The sequence below is a fragment of the Gallus gallus genome, chromosome 18 (genome assembly GCF_016699485.2).
Source record: "Gallus gallus isolate bGalGal1 chromosome 18, bGalGal1.mat.broiler.GRCg7b, whole genome shotgun sequence".
NCBI lineage: Eukaryota > Metazoa > Chordata > Aves > Galliformes > Phasianidae > Gallus > Gallus gallus.
Window position 1 is genome coordinate 2,704,517 of NC_052549.1, and position 27,828 is coordinate 2,732,344.

General features: G+C 53.8%; 2 protein-coding genes across 3 annotated transcripts in view; one reads left to right on the forward strand and one right to left on the reverse strand.

Annotated features, from left to right (window-relative positions):
• NTN1 (netrin 1) overlaps window positions 1-17,407 on the forward strand; it is a 49,991-nt gene extending 32,584 nt beyond the window's left edge. The window contains exons 2-6 of the mRNA NM_205419.2: window positions 1,623-1,811; window positions 7,756-7,905; window positions 8,493-8,546; window positions 11,192-11,266; window positions 14,479-17,407. Of these exons, the coding sequence (NP_990750.1) occupies window positions 1,623-1,811; window positions 7,756-7,905; window positions 8,493-8,546; window positions 11,192-11,266; window positions 14,479-14,807 (797 nt within the window). The 3' untranslated portion in view covers window positions 14,808-17,407. The remainder of the gene's footprint in view (window positions 1-1,622; window positions 1,812-7,755; window positions 7,906-8,492; window positions 8,547-11,191; window positions 11,267-14,478) is intronic.
• A 551-nt stretch (window positions 17,408-17,958) lies between these two features.
• Window positions 17,959-27,828, reverse strand: part of STX8 (syntaxin 8) — a 75,996-nt gene continuing 66,126 nt past the window's right edge. Inside the window, exon 8 of one of the 2 annotated variants that reach the window (NM_001030698.2) lies at window positions 17,959-18,605. In NM_001030698.2, the coding sequence (NP_001025869.2) occupies window positions 18,538-18,605 (68 nt within the window). In that variant the 3' untranslated portion in view covers window positions 17,959-18,537. Of the gene's footprint in view, window positions 18,606-18,714; window positions 22,397-27,828 lie in introns of those variants that run through there. The other variant, XM_046902005.1, reaches the window with a different exon arrangement.

Here is a 27,828-nt window from a genome sequence, read left to right on the forward strand (position 1 = left end):
AGGTCCAGCTTCTTCTCTCCTCCACACATGGCATTTTTGCATCCCTGGAAGCTTAAAAACTGCCCTGGGCTGGGAGCAGCTCCACGCACCCCACTTGCTATTCCCATGCAGCTCTGCCCACTGGACCAGCCGAAATGTTTGCAAAGACCCTGAGAAACCCCTGGGAGCTCTGTGTCCTGGCTTTGCAAACACATCTCTGTTTATCGAGCAACCCAAAGAAATGCAAAGATTTTCACTCGCTCCCCGGGTGGGCTCAACTTTGAGTCGTTCAAAGGGTCATGCCAATGCCATCTTGCAAAATACTGGAGAACCAGCTCCAACTTCCCTCCAACACAAGTGGCATGGAGAAGACCCCCTTCTTCTCCAAATCCAGCCGATGTGCATATTTTCCAAGAAGTGTGAAAGCTCTTTGGACACGACACGACTTGTTGGGGGAGGTGAGCATTCATGCTTTTTGGAGAATATTCACGTCTTCTGGCTTTGAGGAAGAAGGAGCTCTTCTCCATGCCAACACTTGGAGAAATATCTCCGTGCTGTTCAGCTGGGACCAAGCACAGAGCTGTCTGGGTGCTCATCCAAGGGGATGCAAGCCACAGTTCAGAGCTGTGGCATCGGGAGCTGTGTTTTAGCACCACTCTTCATCATTAGGGTCTGTGGGAGGTGAGGTTGGGCCCTGGTGTGTCCCCTGCAGGAATTGGGGTTGCATGGGGGAAAGAGGGGAGTGGCTCAGCATCATGCTGGGCGGACGTGGCTGTAAGACTGTGCTCCCCATGATGGCTTTGCACTGAGAGCGAGCTGGGGATTGTTCCCAATAAGTAACCCGGAACTGCACTGTAAATTTCAGGGCTGAAATTTGATAATTAAGCAAATATCACATGCCTTTGTCTTGGGCAAGCACCATAAGGTAAACAGGAAGGAATGAAGGATTAAGACATCTCTGTTCAAAAGGAAGGTGACAAGCGCAGAGCCGTGACACCTTCGCACTGCATGGGGGGCCCAGCTGCGGGCTGGCATTGCACAGCTGCATTGTTCAGGGGCAAAGAGCAAACAAAAGCAACAGGAAAAGAAAACAAGCTGTAAAACCCTGCAAAGCGCACAGCAACCGCCTCCTGACGGCCTCGTGACAGCCCCAGGGTCGCGCTTTTGAAGTCCTCCCGTCGCCTTTTGCCAAAGCCCCGTGTTAAAGCGGTTTGGTGGTGACACCGGGGTGTGCAGGGGGGACATGGGACACCTCCCAGTAGTTGGCCTCTGTGCAGTTCATTCAGTCGGAGCGGGCTTTGGTGCTGGGCTGGCTGAGGTGGGTAGGATGCAGATGGAGAGGTGAGGGCTGTGGGCTGCATGGCAAGGAACGCCAGGAAAGGAGAGGATGGGGAAGGTTTTGCAATGGTGCATAGGGCTCAAACGTGTGTGTTGAGATTCATGCAACGGGAACAATGGGATGGGATGGGAGGGGGTGCTGGAAGCCCTGGGGCAGGTGGGTTGGGGAGAGTTGGCAGTAGGGTGTCCTCAAAGCCCCACAGTGCCCAGGGATGGGTGTGGGTTGGCAGCTGCCACCCTGGGATAACACTGGGGATGTGCTGTGTGGGGTGACCATGTACTGATGATGCTCTGTGCCCCCGCAGCCTGCAACTGCAACCTGCATGCACGGCGCTGCCGCTTCAACATGGAGCTGTACAAGCTGTCGGGCAGAAAGAGCGGCGGTGTCTGCCTCAACTGCCGGCACAACACGGCCGGGCGGCACTGCCACTACTGCAAGGAAGGCTTCTACCGCGACCTCAGCAAACCCATCTCCCACCGCAAGGCCTGCAAAGGTACCTCTATGGGGCAGGGGTGGGGGGTGGCATGGCCCCTTCTCCTCTGCCTACTGCACCCACATGCTCCTGTTCCATGCACCCTCTCCCAGATGAGCCACCATGGTGACTTTTCTTGTCCCCCTCCCATTCCGTGCCCTTATCCCTCCAGCTTCCCCAGCCTCCTGGTGACAATGAAGCCCCACAGAATCACGGAACCACGGAATCATAGAATCACACAATGGTTTGGGTTGGAAAGGACCTTAAAGCTCACCCCATTCCAACCTCACAGTGTGCTGGTTGTCCCCTGCCAGCTCTGACAGAAGCAGTCTGCAGTGCTGATGAGTCTGCAGGTTACAAGAGCTGCTTCCTCACTCCTGTGCATCAGGGAGATGCAGATCCCATATTTGGGACTGGATGCTGGGTCTGCAAACCAGCATTCACCTTCCCCAGATGGGCAGCACTGAGCCCATGCACCAACTGCTCCCCTCTTTGGAGTTTTGAAGTCCCCTCTTTAGCTGGGATGGGAGGTGGGAGCAGAACTCCCCATCCCCAGGGCGCTCTGTAGAGGGCTCCTGGAGCCCCGCAAGGCATGGGATGGCACTTCAGCATGGGTGGGTGCCCACAGCCCCCGCTCTGCCCAAGCTCTGCTGTTTTAAATAAGAGCAAATCCCTCAAACGCAATGCCATGAGCCCACGCTTCCCAGATGGGGGCTCATCCATCCCCTCAGACAATTGTCCTTTCCTCCTTCCCCTGCCTTCTCACACTGCCCTTGAAACTTGAGCTTGCCGCATTGAGACGCTCCCCCAAACCCCCCACAGGTTGTGACAAAATGTGGCCATTGGTGCTCCCAGATACAAAGCACTGCAATAAATATGCTGGTGCGTGAGCGGCTCCCCGACTCGCGGGCTATTAGCACGATTTCACACTCGCTGCAATGGGTTATTGTTGGTGTAATCCACCATCCTATACAACAGCAGGAGAAATGGAGTTTCCTCCAGCAAAGGCATCCCTTTGAAGGCCAGCTTTTCCTGAGCCCTGGTTATGTCACTGTGTTTTGTGTTCCCCCACTTTGTGCCCCCGATTCAAGGGCTGCTCTGAAATAATTGCTACAGATAGGAATGTTTCACATGTACCCCGTTTAACCCAATGCATACAGGGCAGGGAGCCGCTGAGGGGCATGCAGGTTATCCACCCTGCAAGCATGCGGCTGAGCTCCCAGCAAACGTCTCATAAAATCTGCTGGGGACGTTTGTTGTGCATCCAGCCCCATTCATCCCGTCAAGATGCAGCTGTGCCATGTTCCTTGCCTGCGTGTGTGCTTCCACTCGTCTCCTTGCAAAAAAAAAATGAAAGCCAAACAGCAAAGAAACAAGTTGTGGGTGATCAGAGATGCCACACCGCAGAGCCGTGCGATGGGCAGAGTATGGTATGAGGCTGCAGACCACGTGGGATGAAGCCAATGACAGCAGGAGCAGGGATAGTGCATGGAGCAAAACCATCTGTACTGCCCCCTTAGCAACAAAAAACCCACAAATCTCAAATGCTCATCTTGCCAAAACAGATAGCAAGTGCAATTTTCCCTCCTTTCTCGATGATTTTTCCAAGAGCATGAACAGCTCCCAAAGCACCAAGGCCATGCTTCCCATTTGTCGTGCTTTCTTCTTTTCCCATTGGTGCTGATGGTGGAACCCCACATCTGGCTCTTTCCAACCTCCACCTGCTCCTCCCACTGCAGATCATTGCCCTATCAGCTCGTAGGATTAAACCCAGCCCTGGTAACTGACAGGTTATTGGCACTGATGTCGTCTTCTTGAAACAGAACTCTGTGAAGCTGTACAGCCTGGCCATAAAACAGCCCTACATTTTCAGGCATGATTTTTGAAGACAAATGATGACAAATGATAGGCGGTATGGGCACACCCAGGAGGAAGGCAGGATTTGGTTTCTAAAGGAGGGGGACCAGAGCCCTTGGTGGCAGGGACAGTGGGACGTGTGCCCCATCCCTCTCCATCAACTATAGAGGGAGCTGGGGGACCAGCTTAGAGCTCAGAGAGCATCTCTTGGGGCCAAACTGGAGGAGATGAGCCCTTGCAGAGCCCCTCCCCCGGGATGCTGGGGTGCAGGAGGTGCTGGGTTAACCCCAGTTAGGGCAGAGGCTGAAGATGGGCTGGGTGCCAAGTGGTGTGCCATCACTGGTGTCCCAACATCTGTGTCCCAGGACAGGACACGAGGAGCAGCCCTTGCTTTCTTTCTGGCAATGCCATGTCCACGGGCATGTCCACAGGGCTTAACTTCTCCATGGGCTTGCTCTTCCCTCTGGAACCAGGTGTGCATCACTGCAATCGCTTCCCACCATGGGTGTCCTATTGCCCTCCCATCCCTGTGCTGAGCTCCTTGCTCACTTGCTGACTGTGCCATGGGCTTGTGGCAAGATCATCAGCTCTGAGGCTTTGGCTCCACTGACAGATTTGATTGAAGTGTTATTAGCGGGAGAATCCATTCACAGGAACCTCATTTTCCAGGGGCCAGGCAAAAAACATCAGGAGGAGAGACTGATTTTTTTTTTCCTCAGTGAAAGTACTTTCCAGTCTGCTCTCTCTCCTGTAAGTGACCCTTGAACTCTGCAAGAAGCAATTTCTCCCGCAGGAACAGGCTCAGCTCTATGTTGCTTCAGAGCCATGAGGTCCTGTGCCTCCTCCTCTCTGCCTGCCCACACCTGCTCCTGGGTGTCTTTGATCAAAATTGACATTTTTCAATGAAAAAAAATAAATAAACCAGGTTTGCCAGCAAAGCCAGGAGAAAGAGGTGGCGATGCTCTGCCCCTGCAGGTCTCAGCATCCCCAGCAGCTCTTTGCCATCACTTCAAGATGTACTCAAACAGCGGAGCTCATAGATAAGGAGGGAATTCCAGCAGCTCTTACCAGGAGGAGAGCCCTTGGCTTCTCCAGGTGCCAGCTCAGGACAAGGAAATGGGAGAGCCCTGAGAAGCAGTGCAGGAAAGCAGACGCTGAAATGCCAGGAGATTATTTGTCTTTGCCTGATAAAAGAGGGAATTCATGTGCTGCTGGCGAGAAAGGCTTTAAATCTCCGGGAGAATGTGACGAGGAACACACTGCATGAACATGATCCTTTGGCAAACTAAATCCGGTTCACAATACTGCAGTCAAGGCAGCGATCTCATTGCAAAGCTGTGCACAGCACATCTTGAAAGCCATCGTTAGGGTTCAGAGTTAACGGAGGAAACGTTTCAACCTCTGCTCTGGTCAGCAATGGGGCTGGGTAGGGCTGAGCCAGGCTGGCTGGGGGCACATCAGGTGCACAGCTTTCTCTTTCCCATGGCATAAGTAAGTGTGACAAGAGCTGAGATCGCACCTTCTGTTGTTCACTCAAATGGAATTTCATCTTTCTGAAAGCTTCCCCAGGACAGAGCTGCCCGGAAAGCAGGAAGATGCTAATTCTCCAGCAGGGCGGTCCTTTCAGATCACCACGGTCACACCTGAGGGGAGCTAAGCCCGGAGCTTTGTGCCTCTGTTTGCCTTTCAGCACATGTGTGTGGGGAAGATTAGCAGCTGGCAGTGCCTCTGACCAGCATTCCGGGCTGGAAAAATGTTTGCATTTTTGTCATGCTATTTGTCTGCCTTTGGTGGGCCGGAGGTATCCCAACAAGTTCCAACACTTTGCCAGAGCATTTTACATCCTTTCATGCACAGTCTGAAGACTTCCTGCAGATTTTCTCAGTCCCAAACCCCAAATCCTGACATTGCTGATGCTCTGGTGGATGACGGTCTGTCTCAGCAGCTCTGCACGAGGGGCAGTGTAACCACTTAGTCAGTGCTGCAGCCCCAGACAAGGACACAAAGTTCTTCTTCCAGTTCTGCAATAGCGCATCCCCAGGGGAAATCTCGTCCTAGCTGCAGGCAGAGAGGAGCTGGCGAGGAGCGCCTATATCCGTATAGATATTAATCCCAGCTAATGTAACTACAGATGTTCTCATTCACGGGCCTATCTAATCCTGTTGGGTCTTTGCCATGGTGTCTCGTAGCACGAGCTCTACGAGTTAATTACGTGCGGTGCAAGGAAGCGTTTCCTTTTATCGCTGGGATAGGTTCCTCTTTGAGAGCACTGAATGTCCCTTTGTGCCCGTCTGGAGGAGCAGCACCTGTCTGACCCGGGCACGGCGCACGCCTTGGCACCCCTCCACCATCTCTTGGCACCGCTGCCGCCTCCTGGGTGCTCCTCCTGCCTTTCACTCGGGCTGAGGGCCCGACGCTGATTTCTATAGCGTCCTGATGTGCTATTCAACGTGGCTCTACCCCTCTCTGAGCACAACCTGCTATCTCCTGGCTCTTCTGTGCTCGGCTGCAATCAGCCAGATGTTTGCAGGCGGCTGGAGCTGAAGTGCTTGCAGCTGGCGGGGACCCTCCAGCGCTCCTCCCACCCGCGCATCCCTCAGGCTGTCAGCTGCCAGCCCAAAACTCCTCTGGCCGCACTGGGCAGGTCCCACACTTTGGGCAGAGCCCACACACACTGGGGAGGTCCCACACATTGGGCAGGTTCCACACACTTGATTTGGAAGGCCCCTTCCAAGCCACTCAATGATTCCATGTTTCGTTCTATGAGAAGTCAGGCACTGAATCAGGGGGAAGCCAGCCGTTATTCCCTGCTGTCCCTAACCACATCTCAGGCACCTGCTACAGTGTGCCCTTCCCTTCCCTTCCCTTCCCTTCCCTTCCCTTCCCTTCCCTTCCCTTCCCTTCCCTTCCCTTCCCTTCCCTTCCCTTCCCTTCCCTTCCCTTCCCTTCCCTTCCCTTCCCTTCCCTTCCCTTCCCTTCCCTTCCCTTCCCTTCCCTTCCCTTCCCTTCCCTTCCCTTCCCTTCCCTTCCCTTCCCTTCCCTTCCCTTCCCTTCCCTTCCCTTTTGCCTTTTCTTCCCATTTTTCTCTCCCGTTTTTTTCTTTTTCTCCTTGTGTTTTTCCCCTTTTACCTTCACTCCTTTTTCTTTCTTTCTTTCTTTTGTTTTTCCTCATTTTTTTTCATTTTTTTCCTTTCTTTTTTTTCTATCTTTTTTCCTCCTTTTTCTCATTTTCCTTTCCCCCCTTTTTCTTCCCTCTTTCTTTTTTATTTCCTACTTTCTTTTTATTGTCTTCTTCTTTTTTCTCTTTCCTCTCCCCCCCTTTTGCCTTCTTTCCCCTTCTGTACTTTTTTTTCCTTTTCTGTTTTTCTTCCTTTCTTTCTTTTCCCCCTTTCTCATTTCCCTGTTCTCTTTTTTCCTTTTCTTCCTTTCTTCCTTTCTTCCCATTTTTTCCTTTTTTTCTTTTTTCCTTTTCTTTCATTTTTCCTTTCTTCTTTTTTCTTTTTTTCTTTTTTCTAATTTTTCTTTTTTCTTTTTTTCATTTTCCTCCCTTCTTTTTTTCTCTTCTTTCTTTTTCTATTTCCTTGTTTTTATCCCATTTTTTTCCTTTTTTTGTCCTTTCCTTTCCCCCCTCATTTCTCCTTATTTCCTTTTCCTTGTTTCTTTTCTTCCTTTTTTTCCTTTTCTTTCTTTTTTTCCCTTTTTTCTTTCTTTTTTTTCTTTTATTTTTTCCCTTTTTCTCCTTTTTCTTTTTCCTTTCTTTCTTTCATTTTTCATTTTCCTTGTACCTTTCTTTTCCTTTATTTTTTTGCCCCTTTCCACCCCGCACTCCTAGGATTTGCTCACAGGGTCCCTCCCAGCCCAGGGGCTGCAGCCCCACAGCTGCACTCCCTGAAGCCCTGGCTGGTTCCTGGGCTCCCCGTGCCCTTTCCCTCTCCTTGTGTAACCCTGCCCTCATTTGCCCATTTTTGCATTAACTGCTGTGCTGCTGCTCTGCTCACGCTCTCTGCCACCACCCTACTCCCTTTGCAGCCCTGCTAACCCCCCCCATCTGCCCCATGTGCATTTTTTCTAATGAACCCCCTCACCTCCCATTGTGTTCCCCCTGCAGAGTGCGATTGCCATCCCGTGGGTGCCGCCGGCCAAACCTGCAACCAAACCACGGGGCAGTGTCCATGCAAGGACGGTGTCACCGGCATCACCTGCAACCGCTGCGCCAAGGGCTACCAGCAGAGCCGCTCGCCCATCGCGCCCTGCATAAGTAGGTGCACCGAGGGAACCCTGAGCACAGCTGGCTGCTGCTGAGTCCGATGTGCCGGCAGCCAGGGCTGGGCAGTTCATGCTGTAGGGTGCATTGGCCAAAAGCCTGAGTCGGATCTCACCACCAAGTTATGGGGCAGACCTCCTTCCTCCACCTTCTGCTGAAGAAAACCCACATTCCAGGGTGGTTTTTGGTCACTCATCCTTCCCCGTGCCGCAGCGGGGTGTAAAGAGCCCAGCCCAAGCGCTGGTTTCCCTCAGTGCCGTGCTATGCCCCGCAGACGCTGTGAGCAAAGGCCTGTCCTTCCCCAGAGCCCGGGGCTGTGGTGAACCAGAGGGTAAATTCCCCTTGCGTCACCCCCTGGGGACGCGCTGCGCGCTAAACAAAGACAGACACAACATTTCAGCACAGCCATGAGCTCACCTCCCCTCCACCACCGCCCCCCAGCAGCGATCCCAGGGATGCTCCAAGAAGTGCCACATCCCAGATGCTCAAAAGCTGCCAGGAGCGATGTTGGGGGGCAGGCAGGGCTCAGCTGCTCAGCACCAGGACTAACCCTGCCTCCTCTGTCCCCTCTTGTCCCGCAGAGATCCCCGCCGCGCCGCCCCCCACAGCTGCCAGCAGCACGGAGGAGCCCGCAGGTATGTGACCCCCTCCCCAACTCCTCAGTGCCACAGCAGACATCCTTTCTTTCCTTAAATGCACCAAATTATTGCACCAACCTCTAAGAGACGCGGATAACTTCTGTGCCCCCAACAGCTGAGTTTTCCAACCCAGGCAGGGCTTATGGGAGCGCGTGGGGCGATGTGGCCGAGCTGGCAGTGCTCAGGGGTTACCCCAAGTAGAAGAGCCTTACATGGGGTGTTTGGTGGTTGTAGCTGAGTTTTCTTGAGTCGGAGGACTGGAGAACCAACAGTCCCCCATCAGAGGACAGAAAACCCGAGCGCTGCTTCTTGTCATGGAGGAGCATTGCCTCTATTTGTTTATATCTGTGTGCTCCCTGTGCCAAGCAATGTGGCCGCAGCTGTGCCCCAATGTAACAGCTCTGTGGGGCTGTGGGGTGGGATGTGGGTCACACAGGGCTGCCCTATTGGCACCCTCCATTCCCCCCTGCCATGTCCCCACACCAGCACCACCGTGGTCCCCTCCATCCCTATTGTTACCCAGAGGGACCCCCTGCCACCCCACATCCCAGCGAGGGGACCAACCCAATCCCTCTAACCGAGCACGGAGCCAGAGCAGGGGTGGAAGCATTGAACTTTTGGGGGCCCTGCCTGGTTCTGCTTCATCCCAATGGGAGAAAAAGGTTTACAAAGCTGCCAGTCACTGCTGTCTGATCTGTGCTAACCCGGATCGGAGTGGGAGTGATTGCCGGAGGTGGATGATTTCAGCAGGAGGGTTTAAATGGAACCAGGTGATGGGATCAGTATGGCCACGTCTGGGTCTGCAGTGCTCCGAATGAGGAGGGGGGGCCCACCAGCTCCAGGGTGGGAGCTGCGAGTCCAGCATGAGACCAATCTGTTATTATTACTTTATTATTATTATTATTATTATTATTATTATTATTATTATTATTATTATTATTATTATTATTATTTTGAAGTGAAATGAACAGTTCCTCTTCCCACTCCCAAGGCGTCCCTGGCTGTGTCCCCTTGCTGAAGCACAGCACTTCTTCCCCATTACCACTCTGCCCTGGAGCAGAGCGCCCACTCTGTCCCTCCTGCTGACAGTGACACCGTGACATGGTGACATGGTGACATGGTGACACGGTGACACTGTCCCACACAGCACCACTCGGTCAGGGAGCCGTTGTCAGATTGGGAAGTTATAGGGCGGCCAACGCTGCTGAGCGCCCATCCCTGCTTTCCATCCCCAGTGCTGCCGTCGAGAGGCTTTAATCTAATTACATGCTTTATTTGCGCCAATTTGTTTTCCAATCAATCTTGCTCAGCCAGAAGAAAGGAGGTTTCTGCGGGCTTGTTCGCACTCCTTGTTCCAAGGGAGAGGTTTGGGCAGTTCTCCTGGGTGGGAGTTGAGTTCTGCTGCCCCTCGCATGGGGCGGATGGCCCCATGGCACAGCCATAAGGGGCTTCTGGGGCATCCCAGGCACGGTGCTTTGGGAAGCAGCTGCAGAGTGGGGGTCCTGCCCAGGGCTGTGGAGCTGGGTGTGGTGCAGGGCTGTGGGGCAGAGGGTGCTCTGTGAGCTTTGGCACCCCCATGCTGGCTGTAGGTCCATCGGTCCACAGTGGCATTTAGGGCCCAACCTGGGGGAAATCAATGGGAATTCCGCTGTATAAATCAGGATTAGAAATGCAAATCCCATGGGGGTTCGAAGCCTCAAACCTGCAGTTTGAGTTACACACTGCAGCCAAGAAACGAGGCTGTAATTGCTCTGTCATGTCAGGATCGAGGGCTATTCATTTCCGTTCCCGACATGTGGCTTTGGTGGAGTATTAGTGACCCTTTAGGAACTGCAAGCACTCCAATTTGCAGCCCCCAGCCCACAGCCTGCATCCCACATTCATCCCACATCCAACCTGCAACCATTCCATATCCATCCCACATCCATCCCACATCCATCCCATATCCATTCTACATCCATCCCCTATCCATCCTGCATCCATCCCACATCCATCCAATATTCAACCTACGTCCATCCCATATCCATCCTATATCCATCCTGCATCCATCCCCCATCCATCCTATATCCATCCCATATTCATCCTGCATCCATCCCATATACATCCTACATCCATCCCACATCCATCCCATATCCATCCTATATCCATCGTGTATCCATCCCCCATCCAGCCTATATCCATCCCATATCCATCCTACACCCATCCCATATACATCCTACATCCATCCCACACCCACCCAGCCCCACTATTGTGGGGTTCAGCCCTGCACTTTGCTTCCCTGCAGCGTTCAGCCTCACACTCTCAGCTCCAGCTCTGCAACCAAAAATGAAGTGCATTTACAAAACCAAACTGAGCACAGCTTTGCAGCCCCCACCTCCATCTCTGCTCACCTCCATGTACCACCAGTTCCTTCCTCAGCCCCACTGCCAGGCTGACCCCACTGGGTTGGTATGACAGTGGGTCTCTGTGGGGTGAGAACGGGGCTGTGGGGGCACTGTGGAAGGGGTCTCTGTGCCATAGGAGAGAGAGAACTGCTGACAGCCCCCGGCCCCACAGGGGGGTGTCCGGGTACATCCCACCACAGCTTCTCCTCGTGTTCCGGATCATTAATGGTGTTTCCCTGCCTCCCCTCTGCCCCACAGACTGTGACTCGTACTGCAAAGCCTCCAAGGGGAAGCTGAAGATCAACATGAAGAAGTACTGCAAGAAGGACTACGGTGAGCACAGCCACCCCAAACCCAGCAGTGCTGTGCTGTAGGGCGAGGGGCAGACAGGGCTGCAGGGCAGGTGGTGCTGTGGGATGTGGTGTTATGGGATAAGAGATGTTATGGTGTAAGAGATGTTATGGGATAAGAGATGTTATGGGGAATGGGATGCAGTGGGATTTAAGATGTTATGGAATAAGAGATACTATGGGATAAGAGGTGTTATGGGTTAAGAGATGCTGTGGAATAAGTGATGTTGTGGGATAAGAGATGCTATGGGATAAGAGATGCTTTGGAATATGAGATGCTATGGGATATGAGATGCTACGGGATATGAGATGTTACGGGATATGAGATGCTATGGGAGAAGTGATGCTGTGGGAGAAGAGACGCTCTGTGATATAAGATATGCAATAAGAGATATTATAGGATAAGAGATGCTGTGGGATAAGTGATGTTATGGGATAAGAGATGCTGTGGGATAAGTGATGTTATGGGATAAGAGGTGCTATGGGATAAGAGATGCTATGGGAGAAGTGATGCTGAGGAATAAGAGATGCTGTGGGATAAGTGATGCCATGGGATGGGATAGGCAGTGCTGCAGGGTAGATGATGCTGTGGGATGAGTGCTGCTGTGGGGTAGAGAATGCCATGGGATAAGCAATGCTGCAGAGTCAGGAGTGCTTTGGGATAAGCAACACCACAGTGCAACACTTTGGGATAAGGAATGCTTTGGGGTCAGCGATGCTGTGCGACAGCAGTGCTTTGGGATGGGGGATGAGTGATGCTGTGGGACCAGCAGTGGGGCGGCTCGGTGCTGGGACAGCTCACACTTCCCGCAGAGCTGGCAGGGAAGAAAGGGCTGAAAAGTTGCACAGGGGGATAATGCAGCCCCTCTGAGTGACACCGCAACGGGACGCCAATTAGGAGACTCTTTTCCTCACCGTTCCATGGCACCGCTACGCTGAATGTCCTCAAAGGCCCTAATTAGCTGAACGGAGCTCCTGCTCCCGCGGGCTCCACCGGCCGCTATCACCCCACGCTCCTCAATGGGGCCTTTGAGCCGCCCGCCCCATTCACGGGCTGAAAGGGGATGTTGTCCCCGATTCACTTCCCCTATCTCTCCGCTTTGGGTACTGTTGCGGTGGTTTTTTGTTGGCTTTTCTTTTGATAAATTGGGCTCTTTCCCACAAGATGGGTTCAGTGCAAATATTTGCAGTGCAGCAGTGATGGGGAGGGATGGGGGAGAGGTTGGGGGGGAGGGGGGGGAGCGTCCTACAGCGCTGTGCCCACTGCGGCACTGCGGGGAGAGCCCCAGCAGAGGTGTGGGGATGGGATGGCCCTGTGCCCCACCGGGATTAGGGGCTGTAAATCCCCCATATTGAGGCAGTAGGAAACTGGCGGCCGGAGAGGCAAAGCTCAGAGCCTTTGCCAAACACGTTAAAAAAAAAAAAAAAGAATAAAAAGGAAAGAAAAAATCCCAGATGAACATTTTGCTCCAGCGGGGGAGGATGCAGCGCTTTCCATTCCCAGAGTGTCATCACTGCGGCCCCAAAGGCGCTGCCCTATATCCTCTGCGTGCGGGATGCAGTGGGGCTGAGCACGGGATGCTGTGGGGTTGAGCATGGGATGCTGTGGGGCTGCATATGAGATACAGTGGGGGCTGCATATGGGCTGCAGTGCATCTCCATGTGGGATGCAGTAGGGCTGAGCATGGGACACTACGGGGTTGAGCATGGAATGCTGTTGGGCTGCATGTGGGATGCGATAGGGCTGAGCATGAGATGCAGGGGGGATGCTTAGGGGATGCAGTGGGGCTGAGTGTGGGATGTAGTAGCAATCCATAGGGGATGCAGTGGGGCTGAGCATGTGATGCAGTGTGGATGCTTACGGGCTGCAGTGGGGTTGAGTATGGCATGCACTGGGGCTGCATATGGGATGCAGTGGGGCTGAGCACGGGATGCTCTGGGTCTCCACGTGGGGTGCAGCAGGGCTTCACATGGGATGCAGTGAGATTTGCATGGGATGCAGTGGGGCTGAGCATGGGATGCTCTGGGTCTCCAGTTGGGATGCAGTGGGGCTGCACAACGGGATTCAGCACAGCTGGGGCAGTACCAACCTGCCTCTCAGCTTCACTCCCTCCACCCCACAGACAGAGGCAGCACGCAGCCATCCCCAGCAGTTCTCCCCACACCGTGGGTCAGCGTGGGGTGTCCTGCGAGCTCCTCCTGGTTCCTTCCCACTCACTCTCTCCATGCTGTCAGTGCGGAGCCGGGCAGGTCAAAGGTTTAAGCTCTTCTGGAAAGATTTGTTTCCAAAAACTAAAAGTTGGCCAATGCTCACATTTTGTTACCTTCACACCAGGCTGGGAAATACGCGGTCAGAGCTTCGGGTGTTTGTTTAATTCCTCTTCTCCCCCCCTTTTTTTTCTTTTTTTTTTTTAATGAAAGCAGCTGGTGTGTGCGTGCCATGCCCGGCAGGAAAAGTACTGATACTCTGCAGGGTGGGGTGGGGGTGTGCAGTGTGCAATGGAGGGGGTGCAGTGCAGCGTGGGGGGTATGCAGTGTGGGATGGAGGGGTGTGCAGTGTGGGGTGGGGGCTGTGCAATGTGGGGTGGGGGCTGTGCAGCATGCAGTGAAGGGGTGTGCAGTGCAGGGTGCGTGGTGTGCAGTGCAGGGGTGTGCAGTGCAAAGGAGGGCTGTGCAGTGCGGGGTGCGTGGTGTGCAGTGCAGGATAGGGAGTGTGCAGCGTGGGTTGGGGGTGTGCAGTGCAGGATGGAGAGGTGTGCAGTGTGGGGTGGAGAGAGGCAGTGTAGGGTGGAGGGGTGTGTAGTTTGCAGTGGAGAGGTGTGCAGTTCAGGGTGGGGAGTATGCAGTGTGGGGTGGAGGGGTGTGCAGTATGGGGTGAGGGTGTGCAGTACGCAATGGAGGGCCGTGCAGTGCGGGATGGGGCTGTGCAGTGTGGGATGGGGCTATGGGGCTGTGCAGTGGGGGGTGGGGGCGTGCAGTGCAGGATGGAGAGATGTGCAGTATGCAATGGAGGGATCTGCAGTGTGGGGTCGGGGGTGTGCAGTATGGGGTGTAGGCGATGTGCAGTGCGGGATGGGGGTGTGTGGTGCGCAATGGAGGGCTGTGCAGCGCGGGGTGGAGGGGTGAGGCTGAGCTGGCTCTCCTCCCTCCAGCTCACACCTAACGGCCTTTCTCCTCTCCCTCCTCCTTTTCCAGCTGTGCAGATCCACATCCTGAAAGCGGAAAAAAATGCCGACTGGTGGAAGTTCACCGTCAACATCATCTCCGTCTACAAACAGGGCAGCAACCGGCTGCGGCGCGGGGACCAGACCCTGTGGGTGCACGCCAAGGATATCGCCTGCAAGTGCCCCAAGGTGAAGCCCATGAAGAAGTACCTCCTGCTGGGCAGCACCGAGGACTCTCCCGACCAGAGCGGCATCATCGCGGACAAGAGCAGCCTGGTGATCCAATGGCGGGACACGTGGGCACGGCGGCTGCGGAAGTTCCAGCAGAGGGAGAAGAAGGGGAAGTGTAGGAAGGCGTAGGGAGGAGCGGTGATGGACTGAGCGCTGCCGGGTGCGGGCGGGGGGTGGGCGCAGGGGGCTCACGGCGTCTCATATTGAGGGATGGAAGGGGAAAAAAAACACGAAACCCAACGACGGAACTGCAGATGTGGCGATAAAAGCGCCGGGCGGAGGAGGGGGTGCGGAGAGGTGGTGTGGGGGGGGGGGGATGGGGACACCCAAAGGCACCAAGATGGCACCGAACAGACGGCTGGGTGGCACTGAGCTGACACTGAGCTGACAGCCAGCACTGCGCTGCTGCCGGGCACCAAACCCGCGCCGAACCGACCCTGATGGCACCGGAGTGGCTCAGAACCAACGTGGAGCTGGCACCAAACCGACACCCAACATCAAACCCACATCAAACCAACACTGAACCAGCACCGAACCGACACCAAACCAGTACCGAGCCAACAGTGAACCAACCCCTGCCGCCAAACCACCACCAAACTGCCACCACTGCGCCCGCACCAAGGCAGCCAGGAGCACAGCGGGGGCGATGCTGGAGGAGCCCTCCCCAGAACACGGACCCTCACTTACAGCAGCAGCCCGGTACGGAGCTGGCACAGCCATCCTGGGCCCCTCAGTGCTGTTGCGGTGTGCACAGTGGGGCTGGGGCAGGACAAGGCGCACGCTGCGCTCCCACCCCACAGAAACACCCAACCATGGCTGCCCCAAGACCTCCATGGGCTCAGTCCTGCCCCAGGACAGCAAATGCAGCCCCCAGACCAAGGCCAGGTGCCGTGGCACTGCTCGGCCCCATGCACAGCCCCATGGCACAGCCCCATGCACAGCCCCATGGCACAGCAGGGGCTCCTGGGATCCCTGGTCCAGGGCTGGGAGGGCAGTGCGGTACCTGGGGGGGAAGCAAACATTCAGTCGCTACGCAAAGCAAAACCTCCCCGCTCTTTTTCCTTTCAGGAAACTTGGAAACATCCATTTTATGACATTTTCCAGCGGTTTTTGCCTTGTTTTATAGCAATCGACAATATTTATGTAATGACATAAACCACCATAAAGCGAGGCAGCCGTGTAAATAGGTGCAAAGCAGAGGGCTCCAGAGCAGCAGCCGCCATGGAGGGAGGGAGGGAGGAAGGGAGCTCTGCGGAACCCTCAGCCCCATAGGAAGGGCTCTGGGGGAAAAGCAGCCCCCAAACCCAGCTCGACTCATCGCCTCGCCCAGCACAGAGCTGGGTTTCCCCACTGCAGAGCCCATTGTGAGCCAGCAGCTGTGTATCCAAAGGAACTGTGGCCACCAAGAATCCGTCCTCAAGACCCTTCCTGTCCTGCACAGCCAGAAGGTGAGCACAGGGGACATGGGGATGCCCACAGTGCGTGCCCTGTGCCCCCTGAGCGCCTTCCCCAGCCCCCAGCACAGCCCCACTGCTCCCAGCTCTGTTCCACCACCAGCCAGCTCCCATACGGCCATCAGGGCTTGGTTCCCCTGGGGTTCCAGCCCCATCCATGGCCCTGTAAGCACGACCAGAGGAGCAGCTGGTGCTACTGGTGCCACTGGTTCAACTGGAGCCCTTGGTGACCTCGGTGACTTTTGGTGACCTTGGTGCATCCGGTGTCGCTGGTGCCACTGGTACAACTGCTCCCCTCGGTGACTTCGATGCAGCTGGTGCAACTGGTGCCACTGTTGCCATTTGTGCCACTGGCGTCACCGGTACAACTGGCATCCTCGGTGACCTTGGTGCAACTGGTGCTACTGGTGCCACTGGTACAATTCATGCTTTTGGTGCCTTCGGTGCAAACGGTGCCGCTGCCGCCACTGGTGTCCTCGGTGCCACTGCTGCCACCGGTGCCCATCCCTTGGGACGTCCCAGCATCAGGGTGTCCATGGCTGCCGCCCTTCCCCGCAGCCCCCACAGCCCCAGGATCACCCCAAGGGAACCCACAGCCATCACCCAGCGGGGCAAAGCTTCACCCCCAAACCTCACCGCCACGGCCAGAGCTCCGCCGTGCCGCCGCCACGCTTCCATCGCACGCTCACCCCACGAGCCCAGCGTCCATCGGGGCACCATCCAACAGCACTGGGACCCCGCTGTGACATGGGGACAACCTGGGGGGACGTGAGCAGAGGTCGGGATGGGGCCAAGGAGCAGCGCAAATGCCAAAACCACCCCACCAGCACCACCCCGTCCCCTCCATCCATCCGTCCCCCCGCAGCCGCCTCCTCTCAGTCCCGGAGCTGCCCCAAACCTGTGTTCATTTTTATGGTTTCGTTTCGATTATTTCTGTTAATATCTTGAACTGTAAATGTTGTTTAGTTACGACCATTGCATACGGCTTTGGGCAATGTTTCTTTACGATGCATACTAATATATTATGGTTATTATATATGAATATATTTAATGATGTGGAAAAAAAAAAAACAACAAAAAAAGTTGTGGATTTTCTTATTGTTTTGCCAAGTCGGAGTGGGGTGTGGTTTTTTTTGGTTCCATTTTTTTGTTTTTTTCCTCTCGGTTCGTCTCCTTAGATTGGCTGTAACTGCACCTGAAGGAGCCTGTAACTGCCCAGCACCACTGCTAGAACTGAAGTCACAAACGCATCGAATAAACTCTTGTAAACCGTCACAGTGTGCGCACAGCTCTGCTTCCCATCGCCCCCAGGGTATGGGGACACCTCTGGGTGCCAACCCACGGCTGGGATGGGGCAGAGCAGAGCCCTGCGGTGCTCCCCATCCCTGCAGGGATCCCCCACCTCAGCCATAGAGGACAAAAACCCCAAGCAAACGGTGCTGCAAACGGAGCTGCAGACTGCCCTGGGGTCAGCCCGTGTGACCCACGCTCCTGGTGGCTCCATTGATTTATCCATTCCAAAACATCGCGGAGGGCAGAAATCTCAGATCTTTACTGCGGGGACAAATGGTGCAGTGGGGTCCTCTCCCCCTTACACCCCCCCCCATCCCCGTCCTGAGCTCTCAGTGCGGTGTGAAGTAGCAAATGGGCTCCCAGGCTGACCCCCATGGCCACAGCCAGGGATGGCAACGAGACGTCAGATGTCACCAGAAGGGCAAATCTGGGGGTCCCTCTGGGAGGCAGCAGAACCCCTCCCCAAAGTCAGCTCCTGTGTGCTGTGTGCCATGGGGTGATGGTGAGCACCCCGACAGCAGGCAGACAAGTCGTATAGAAACGGACCAGCTTTTATTCTGTAGTTATTGCTTTGCTCTACCGAGTCCGAAATCAAATTGGCAAAGATAGCAAAATAACAACTTTTTTTGTCTTTTTTTTTTTTTTTTTTTTTGGCCACGAGTGAGCGCTCGGTATCGCTTGTTCGAACGTTTTTAATAAGTCACCCTTCCCTTCAGTTTAAAGTTATAAAAGGAGGAGGCAGATCTCAGCCCCGAGATGGGCGCACGGACATCAGCACACAGCCCAGGGCACGGCAGAGCAGGGGTGGGTGTGCTTTGGGCACGGCCACGCACACTGAGCACCCCCTGTGCCCGGCAGCATTGGGCAGGCGGGGAGCACATCGTCAGCCCCCGTGGAAGAGCTGCTCTGGGAAGTGCACCCATTGCACGGCTGTGTCCTCCCACGGCGTGAAATCCAGGCAGGGACCGTCCTCAGCCGTGCGCCGAGCGGAGGGACGATGGCTGCTGGACACGGCTTCATGCTGACGCTGTGGGGCTCATCGGAAGCACAGCGGGGCTTTGCGCAGCGCGGGGCTCTCTGCGGAGCTCAGCTGCAGCTCCGCCGGACCCCCCCTACTTCGTCGGCCAGACAGCGACCACAGCGATGGCAATGAGCAGCAGCACGATCACCACCAGCATTCCTGGAAGAGATGAGACGAGGCGGTGAGGCCGCTGCCTTCATCTTTTACAATTGCTCTTTTGCAATTACATCCCACCCTCCCCCCCCCAGCACCCCGCCGCCCCCCCAGGCGCACCCCCATTCCCGCAGCACCCCGAGCCCCCGACTCACATCGCTCTTCTCTCATTGACCCTTCAAATTAATTTTGGAGCTGTGCCTGCGGAGTATCTTCCTGCGCTGACATCTGCCTCACGAAGATTACGGGGGATACGTTCAGCTCATTGCGAGAGCTGCTCTGGAATCCCTCTGTACCGTCCCGCCGGGGGAAAGGATTATTGGGGAGGAAACCCAAATTGCATCAGGAAATTGTTTCCAACGCAAACGACTCCCACTTCCAGAGAGCTCTGCAGAGTGTGAGCAGAGCTCCCAGCGCTGTACCTGCCCTTGGAACACGGAGCAATGCTGTGGGCACAGCGGAGCTCTGCCCCACGGTGCGGCCGCGCGGCACTGCTGCCACTGCCCCACATCCCTGAGCCCACGGATGGGCAGAAGCGCTGCCCTGGAGGGCCGGGCTGCACACACAGCCCCACATTGGGCCCTCCAGCAGTGGGCTCCGGGTCGGTGTCTGCCCGCAGTAATCCCAGCGGAGCTGTGGGAACACAGTGGGGCTCCAAGAGCGGAAAGAAACGTCCCGGCTCTCAGTGCGCGAGCAGATGACGATTACTCAACCACTTATAATATTTACAAGTCCAGCTCATGGCAATTAAAAAAGGATGTATTAAAATAAACTCCTCTTTCCAAGCTGGAAAAGGATATTAAAGACGGCTCTTTGTCAATAGTGTCATGTTTTCTGTGCAGGAACCGTCTCAGCGCCAGCCCCGACGTGTTTTTCCAGCAGAGCAGAGTTGCCATCAGCGCTCCTCCCGCTCTGCTCAGCCCAATTCGGATCTGCTCTGCCCCCCCGGGCTGTGCTCACAGTGCTCAGCACCACGCCGGGTGTGCGCTGTGTGCAGATCCTCCGCTGCGCCCTGCGCCGGGGGGAGGCAGTTTAGAGGGTGCAAATCCTTTGCACGGTTGCAGTGCAATGGAGTTTATGGACTTTAGCAATTAAGAGACGACCGAGATCGGTTTCTTGGAGCACGCTCTGTAAGTGTGAGCTATTAACGATACCGAGTTAATGGGGCGTAATTATTCCTTGACAGCTCCCAAGAAGAAGTGCACATAAACGCAGCAGTGCTGCGCAGTGGGGAAGGTTGGGGATGCACAGACTGAGGTTGATAGGCAACAGTGGGAAGCTGCAGAGCATGCAGGGCAGCAGCAGCAGGAGGAAACGTGCTGCATTTACTCCTGGATGGTTATTAAGACCCAGAGCTCCTGCCCTGCCCCCAAAAGCAGTGCATGAGGATTTGCTCCCATAGGAGATGGAGGGGACGGCGCAGTGAGCCGGCACTCACAGCCCGGGGCACACAGAAGCAGGTGTGGGCTCTGGGCACGCTGAGCTCCCTCCCAGTGCCCTTTGGTGTCAGTGCTAACAACGGCCGGAGCCCAGCACTGGTTGCTGCTCCTCAGCACACAGCTGACGCTGATGCCTTCACAGCCCGCTGCTGCTCGTGCCAGCTTTGTGACAGGGCGATATTTACCGTGAAATATCCATTATTGTGCTGAATATAACTCCTGGGATCCGAGCGCGTTTAGGGTCTGGCAGGGACTCAAGTGCCTTTGAAAAGGCAGGCAGGAACTCTGTCATAAATACGTCTTGTTTTGACAACTCCCTCCTGAATCCGTGTCAAAAGATCTCTGGTCCACCTCTATCAGCCCATTGATTTCCCACGCGCAGCGCCCTGCAGCCGTGGCACAACAGGCACTGAGACTGAACGTGCCGTCCCTCCACGGGGGGTCATGGAACCCTACAATGGTGGGGTTGGAGGCACCCTACTGACTGCAGCCCCAGCTCAGGCTGCCCTGGGCCATTCGTTGCCCACCTCCAGCGATGGGGCACCCCATCTGTGGGCAGCAGTGCTGGGCTCTCTGGGTGCAGCCCGATGGCGTTGGCAATGGAAGTAGGCAAGCAGTGGGCAGAAGGTCCAAAATGGTTTTGCAGTATCCTAGGAGAGCTGATGAAAGCAAATGCAGGCTGAGTTTGCTTGTGATAGCCGAGCTCTGGACTCAGTGAGCAAGGAAATCTCTTCCAGTCCTTGCTGCAGTGGATGGGCCTTATGAATAGACGTAAATACGAGCACATGCAGAGGGATGGCTTCTCCTTGCGTGGGGTGATTCTGCTCCATTCGGTGTAGTGCCATCCTCAGCACTGGTGTCGTTTATAGATAATATAAAAATAATAAATAGCATGCTAGGGCTTTAAAGAGCCGAGTATAGCATTACATTATCTGGAAAAAGCCGCTTGTTTTGTGCCAAGAAAGTTATATTCCCACCGAACTGTCCCTGCAGAAGTTTATGAACAAGTCTTCTTTTATACCAGACATGGAGCGCTAACTTATAAACACATAATGGCTGTTTTATAGGGCGGGAGGGAAGCAGGGAGAGGATGGAGCTGCAACCAGAGGCTGGGCTGCTCTCTTTATGGACATTTTAACCTCACAGTGTTAAAAAGCCAACACCTTTATCTGCTTTTTCAGCGAGTTGATTTGCTGCCCAACTCCCGGCCCCAGCCCGGCCGGCAGGGCAGCACAGCCCCACATCTGCCCTACTGCGCTCATCCAGCACAGCCAGCACCCAGCACACCCATCCTGCTGCCCTTCACCTTCCCTACAAGAAGCCACTTTCTCCCCCAAAAGCCATAAAAGCTCTCCCCCCAACATCCTCCTGCCTTCAAGCGAGACAGGGCATGCAATTTGTATTGCATTAAGAACCACTTTAGCACAAATCCCACGCTATTAAGCCGGCTTGTATGTAAATACACTCCCCGATCCCTACACCTGCATCACTGAAGCCATCTCCCCGGAGGCCCCGCTCTTTATTAGCTCTGTGACAGCCAAACCTGTGCTGGGGCCGTGCAGAGCGCCGTGGCTGTGTGCTGTCCCAGGCCTGTCCGCTGGGGAGCCCGGCATTATTGCTTCTGACCTCCCCTGGTCAGCCCAGAAATCCAACACTGCACTCGTACCTCTCAGCTCTGACATGGAAATCATTGGCAGCGCTCACACAAATCAAGACCAGGCTCCGAGAAGGGTTATTAAAGGCTCCAACGCCCATGTGTTTCATTGGGTCTGAGGGAAAAAAGGAGACACTGCTCATGAAAGCTAAGCTCTTTGGAAACAACAACTATTGCATTATTAATTCCTTGTTTGGAAGAGAGACAGGGCTAGGTCATTCCTGTGGAGGACAAAAAGCTCACGAGTTATTCTGCACTTGGAGTTACCCACGCAGCCATAGGTTGACCTGATGCAATGTGTGAACAGAACCGAACCTACAGGCGTTGTCTCCAGGCAGTAACTCCTGGGGCCACGTTGGTTCACATATCCCCTGCAGGGGAGGTTCAGGCTGGATATCTGGAAAACATCCTTCTCCCAAAGAGTGGTGCAGCAGTGGCACAGCTGCCCAGGGAGGTGGTGGGATCAGCATCCCTGGAGGTGTTCCACTACAGGGGAGATGCAGCACTGAGGGACGTGATTGAGTGCGCATGGAGGGGTGGGTTGGGGTGATCTTAAAGGTCGTTTCCATCCTTATTGACTCTGCTATTCCACGCTATGAAAGGCTGCATGATGCTGCTGCCGTGCTCCTCTCTCTGCAGTGTGATGCTGTTAGCACGAGCCTTCCATTGGGGCACAACGCACCTCCCCGCACTGACAGCAGCACCTGCTGGCAAACAACAGCGAGATAGAAACAAATGGCAAAGGCAGCCCCAGAACAGAGGCAAAGTGGGTTTAAATCCAAACCTTTTATTGCTTCAGTGATCAAACGATCCCCAGCGTTCGGGTCCCAAACCACATGCACAGCCCAACGGAACGGCAGGAAGTGAGATAAGTGTTTCCCTAATCCATTATTGTTAGACCTCAAGTTGCTTCTCTTCTAATCTATTTTTCGAATTACAAACGCATGCCAGATAGCACCTTGAACTACTTCCAAGAGCGCTTGCAGTGAAAGCCCATATCCTTTCAAGAAAGCCATGTATATTTTGTAAGAACCCAACCTGAAATGAACTGCCACAGCCGGAGGAGCAGCGGAGCTGAGTGCAGCCCTCCCACCAGTGGGCTCCCACCACTGCTCACATCTCCAGCACAGCCTCTGCTCACTCTGCACCAAGGGAATTCGTGCTTCTGGCACTCCTTGAGGGTTGCAATCCAAAGCTCAAGGTGCCACGTAAATGCAAACGTGATAATGCCTCTATGGGTCTCCTTACGATGCAGCTCATCCACCCCCTGTGTCCAGGGGGACCCAGACAAAGGCAGGCACGGTTGAGGAAGGTTTCTGGTGGAGGTGAGGACTACAGAGACAACCTCCCTTCCATGATGCAGGAACTGCAGCTCAGAGAGAGGTGTGGTGTCTGTTTGGGTTTGAAGGCAGGTCGAGGGCACAGCATGAGCAGGACTGTGATAAGCCGTCCTTCTAGGGAACCGGGTACTTCACACAGGGCTACCTGGGAGAGACAGCTCCACGCACATCTGATACAGCATTCCTGAGTCAGAGAGTACTGAAACAACTCACACACACACCTAAGCAACACCTTCTGCAAACTCTTCTGAAGACTTGCTAATAAAACCATTTACTGCAGTCCTCATTGCACAAAGAGCGGACACGAATTCACCGAGAGGGAAAAGCTTTGCAAGTTCCCCCATCTGAGCAGGGCTTTGCACCCACACCCGGCAAACACCAACAATTTAAGCCCACTGTTCCCTGCAGGAGCCCCTGCTGGTGCTTTCCCTGATACTGTCTGCTTTACTTCCAGTCAAACCTGGCTGCTTCCACTGAGCTCTGGCTGATGCTTTTGGTGATGTGTGCAAGGGAAGCACGGGCTGCACACAGCCAGCCCAGTGCAGGACATCACCCAGACCCCAGCAAGCACGAAGCTGGAAACGTGCTCCTGTTTTTTCCTTTTGCTCTTGCTCGAGCGACTTCACAGACTTTCCTTGCCTGTCCTCACACTGCTATTATCAAACTATTTCCAAACCCAAAGGTCATCGGCAGACACGGTTGTTGGATTTTTTTGCATGTAGCTTATTTTTCTTCCTTTTTCTTACAATTAAATAAGCACGCACACTTTCCAACTTTCCCTTCTCCAAGCTCTCTAGCATCCTTTCCCTTACATAAGCAATGCCAAGAAACAAGATCAGTCAAGAACTGGGCTGCATTTCTGAACAACTGTGTTACAGCTTGGAACGGGACTTGTGAAAGTCTGCAAACCAGCAGCGTGCATTAAGCCTTCCCAGAAGAAAGGAAACAAAACAAGCCCAGGCGGGATCCTACAAACCTCTGCCTTTAGACCAGGCTCACCCAAGCGAGTCCAACCAATACATAGGTGGCACCTGAACTCTTCTCTTCCAGCATACGCTGTGCGAAAGCCAGCAGGGAATCATAACATGGTTGAGTTGAAAGGTTGTTTGGGTTGGGTTGGAAGGGGCCTTGGTTGTCTTGGGTTTGGTTGGAAGGGGCCTTGGTTGTGTTGGGTTGGAAAGGACCTTGGTTGTGTTGGGTTGGAAGGGGCCTTAGGTTAGTTGGGTTGGGTTGGGTGGGAAGGAGCCTTGGTTGCATTGGGTTGGAAGGGGCTGGCTACTGTCCCCCAACTCAGGCTGCCCAGGGCCCATCCATGGCCTCGGGCACCTACAGGGATGGGGCACCCACCGCTCTGGGCAGCAGTGCCAGGTCTCACTGCCCATTAAGTGAAGAACTTCCGCCTCACATCCAACCTAAATCTCCCCTCATTGAGCTTAAAATCATTCCCGAACCTTACCCAACCTGCATGGACAGCAGGGCTAGGATGGGTTACATCCCGGAGTCGCGGCTCCTCCTCAAATCCATCCATCCTTTGCTCCTTCCCCAGCAGCCCGCACACTGGCACAGGGCTGCAGCCCAGCTGGCAGCCCACGATGGATCCCAAAAGGAACCGCCACCCCGAGCCGCTACCTGGGGCAGCGCTATGCAGGGACACGACAGATGATCCCAGCGGGGGGCTGTTGTTCCTCCAGCAAAAACAAATGGGAAAAAATAAATAAAATGAAAGGACTGCTCTGCTGGCCTGGCACAGAAGGGACATCTGCCCGTGTCCATCTGCTGCTTGCGCTGACACCCCGGCTTTGTTTTTGGTAGGGTCAGTTTTCTGCCATTATAGCTCCCTGAACCGGCTCACCAGGACGCTCTGCCAGCACAAGGAAAGAGATGGGAGCGTGGGGAGAGGGAGCAGGTAGCCCCAGATCTGCCCAGACACATCAGTGAATCGTCCCATAAGGCTCTTAAATCACTGGAGGAGTTATTATCTTTTGCCTCCTCCTTTGTTTTACGCTCAACCAAATGCTGGGATTACTGGGTGAAATGGATGTATTATAGTGCCAGGATGCTTCTGAAACGTTCAAAGCATCAACAACTACTGTTATGTGCGAAGGCAAGAGTAGAATAAGTAAAATAAAGAAATCACAGCTCAAGTCAGCCCAATGAAAGGAATAAGCTGCAGAAACACAACTGCAGCTTTACTGCTCCATCCAAACCTGCGAGAGGAACTTTACCAGCAAGGCACTGACTAAGGGGGGTGAGTTATAGCACAAAAACATCATACACTGTTCATACCAAGTCACTTCAGGTCAGATTAAGTGTTCCTGAAGTCTGGTCCATGTGTCTTTTATTTTAAAAAGTGCCCTACTTGCACAGGAATTGTAAGAACTGAAAATGGGATGCTGGCTCCTAAGTCACTTGGATACTTAACTGCGTGGTCAGAGGGCTGAGATTTACATACAAATTGCAAAGCTTCTAAATGGCTTCCTCAGAGCAAGAAACGGGGGTGGAAACGAGAGAATATTTAATGATTAGTTCCTTATGGGTCCGACATTCTTGAAGCATATTTCTTGCAGTCCCTGGAACACTCCTGCATTCTTGATTGCAAAATGGCAATAAGTGATTTCCTTTAGAAGCCTTGTCTTTTATTGGAATACTAAAAATACCCCACCAGCCCCACTCTACGCCACTCTCTCTCTTTCCTGGACAGGCACCATCAACCCTGATGTATTCTATTTTGAAGAAGGCAATAAACATTTCAGCATGGTCTGTTCAATCCCACTTCATAATAGATCTTGCATTTCCAGCGGAGCCCCTAGTAGCACCATAAATCATCTTTACACAGACCTAAGTATGAGAAACTCTAGCTCAAAGGCAGCAGGGATTACAAATGGGTACAAAAGACTCAGGAATGAAATGAGTGCCAGCCTTACACATGAACCCACCGGGATGCCCCCATCAGACAGAGCTGCTGCCGTGGTTAACAAACCTGCACTGTGCAGCTCTGCTCCAGCCCATTCACTTGATGTAAACCTACCTGGAAAGATGATGCTTTGTGGGGTGAGGCTCGGAAAGAATTCCCCCCACATCCATTACATCTGAACAAACACGGGTTTCCAATCTGGGATACTCTGGCTGTTGCTTATTTAAAGAGCCGCAGATGAAGATTAATTGCGTACCATGTCTGAACTGGTGACACACATCTACCTCTCCTTTTTTTTTTTTTTTTTTCATTCCATATTGACTTAAGGTCTGAACTATTCCTCCAACTGCTTCACTTGTCGTGTCTGCCTCCATTTGCTACAGGCCTTGGAGAAGAATCTCAAAGAGGTGCATTCAGGTACACGACCAGGTGACTGCCACGTCGCCACGGTTTTATCACTCAAGTTCTTGGCTGAGGCCAGGAGCTTCTCCAGTAACAGCAGAGTGCCAGGAGGCTCAAGAACTAAGGCCAGCTGAGTGCAGGATGCTCCCAGCCTTCCTCAAGCCCTCAGCATCAAAGTCTTATGTAGTCAAGTGCCAGAAGAGACGTAACTCAGAGTGATGGCACGGGCTGCAAACACAAGTCAACAGCGGACGATGAAAACCGCTCCCAACTATTAATCTGTCCACCAGGAACTTGGTTACACAAAGCGAGCTGGGTGAATCCAGCACTCGAACAGCAAGATCTGGTCAATCCAAAGAGAAGACAGCAAGTCCTAAATCATAAAACCTTCAAGAGGGAAAGCACCATTGGTTTCCAGTGCAACCCAATGCTCAAAGTACAGTCAACATCAACTCGGACCAAGTTGCTCACGGCTTTGATAATGCAAGGTTGGCAAATGGTTTCTGCAGAAATGCATCAGCCTGAGTGAAGAGACCTTGAAACAGATCCTTCTTAGTAACATCACTTATAGCTGCTAACGACTGTAAGAGCCTCCTCAAAAGGCCAAGGGAAACAGGCCGGGTGAAGGAGCCTCTGTCAAACCACCAAGCCAAGAAATACAGAGCCATGATAAGAAATGAGAGCTGACTTGTATAACCACTTTTAGAAGTCTGTGGTAAATGGAGCCTGAAGAGCAGAAGGCTGATAGAACGACATCGTTCGGAAGCAGCGTGAAAGTTTCACGTCGGTGAAGGAGGGAATTCAATCCGCGCCGAATTCTTGGAATCATTGAGATGCTAAATGAAGTTCCTCCTCTAAAAAAAGAAAGGAAGGCATTTCTTAAAGCCCACACACAGATCTGTGACTGCTGCATGCTAGGGTATGACACAAAGCTATTCTGGTTTTGGAAGGCTGCACTGTCTCCTGTGTCAGCGCGGCTGGTTTCCTTCACTTTGTATTGTGAATTTATCCCAGTGCAGCACACGAGGTTGTCTTTCATTTTGTGTAAAACAGAAAGGAAGGGGGAAAACCCCAATATCGCTTCATCTCAGCACCTTCCCAATGAGGAGGTTGTAAGCTCTTTGCTCCAGCTCTCTCCCTCTGCCTGCCCATACACCAACTAAGAGCGGTGCTCCCTGCAGGGAATGGACCCAAGAGCACCTGCACAAGGCAGGATGGTTTTCTGCTGATGTTTCGCACCATTTGTTCCTGCTGGAGAACGATTCCCTCTTAGAGCTCCTTAAGGCACTGCCGGATACAGAGAAAAAAGAAGAGTAGGTTTGAGTGAGGACTGTGCCCGTTACCAAACCATCAGCAGGGACAGCAGCACCGCGGAACTAAAACAACTGGCCTGATTTACCAACGACTTCTCCTTAAGACTGATCCGCTCAGCCCGGTGATCCCCTCACACTTGGAGGTGGAGGAGAAGCACGCGCTGCAG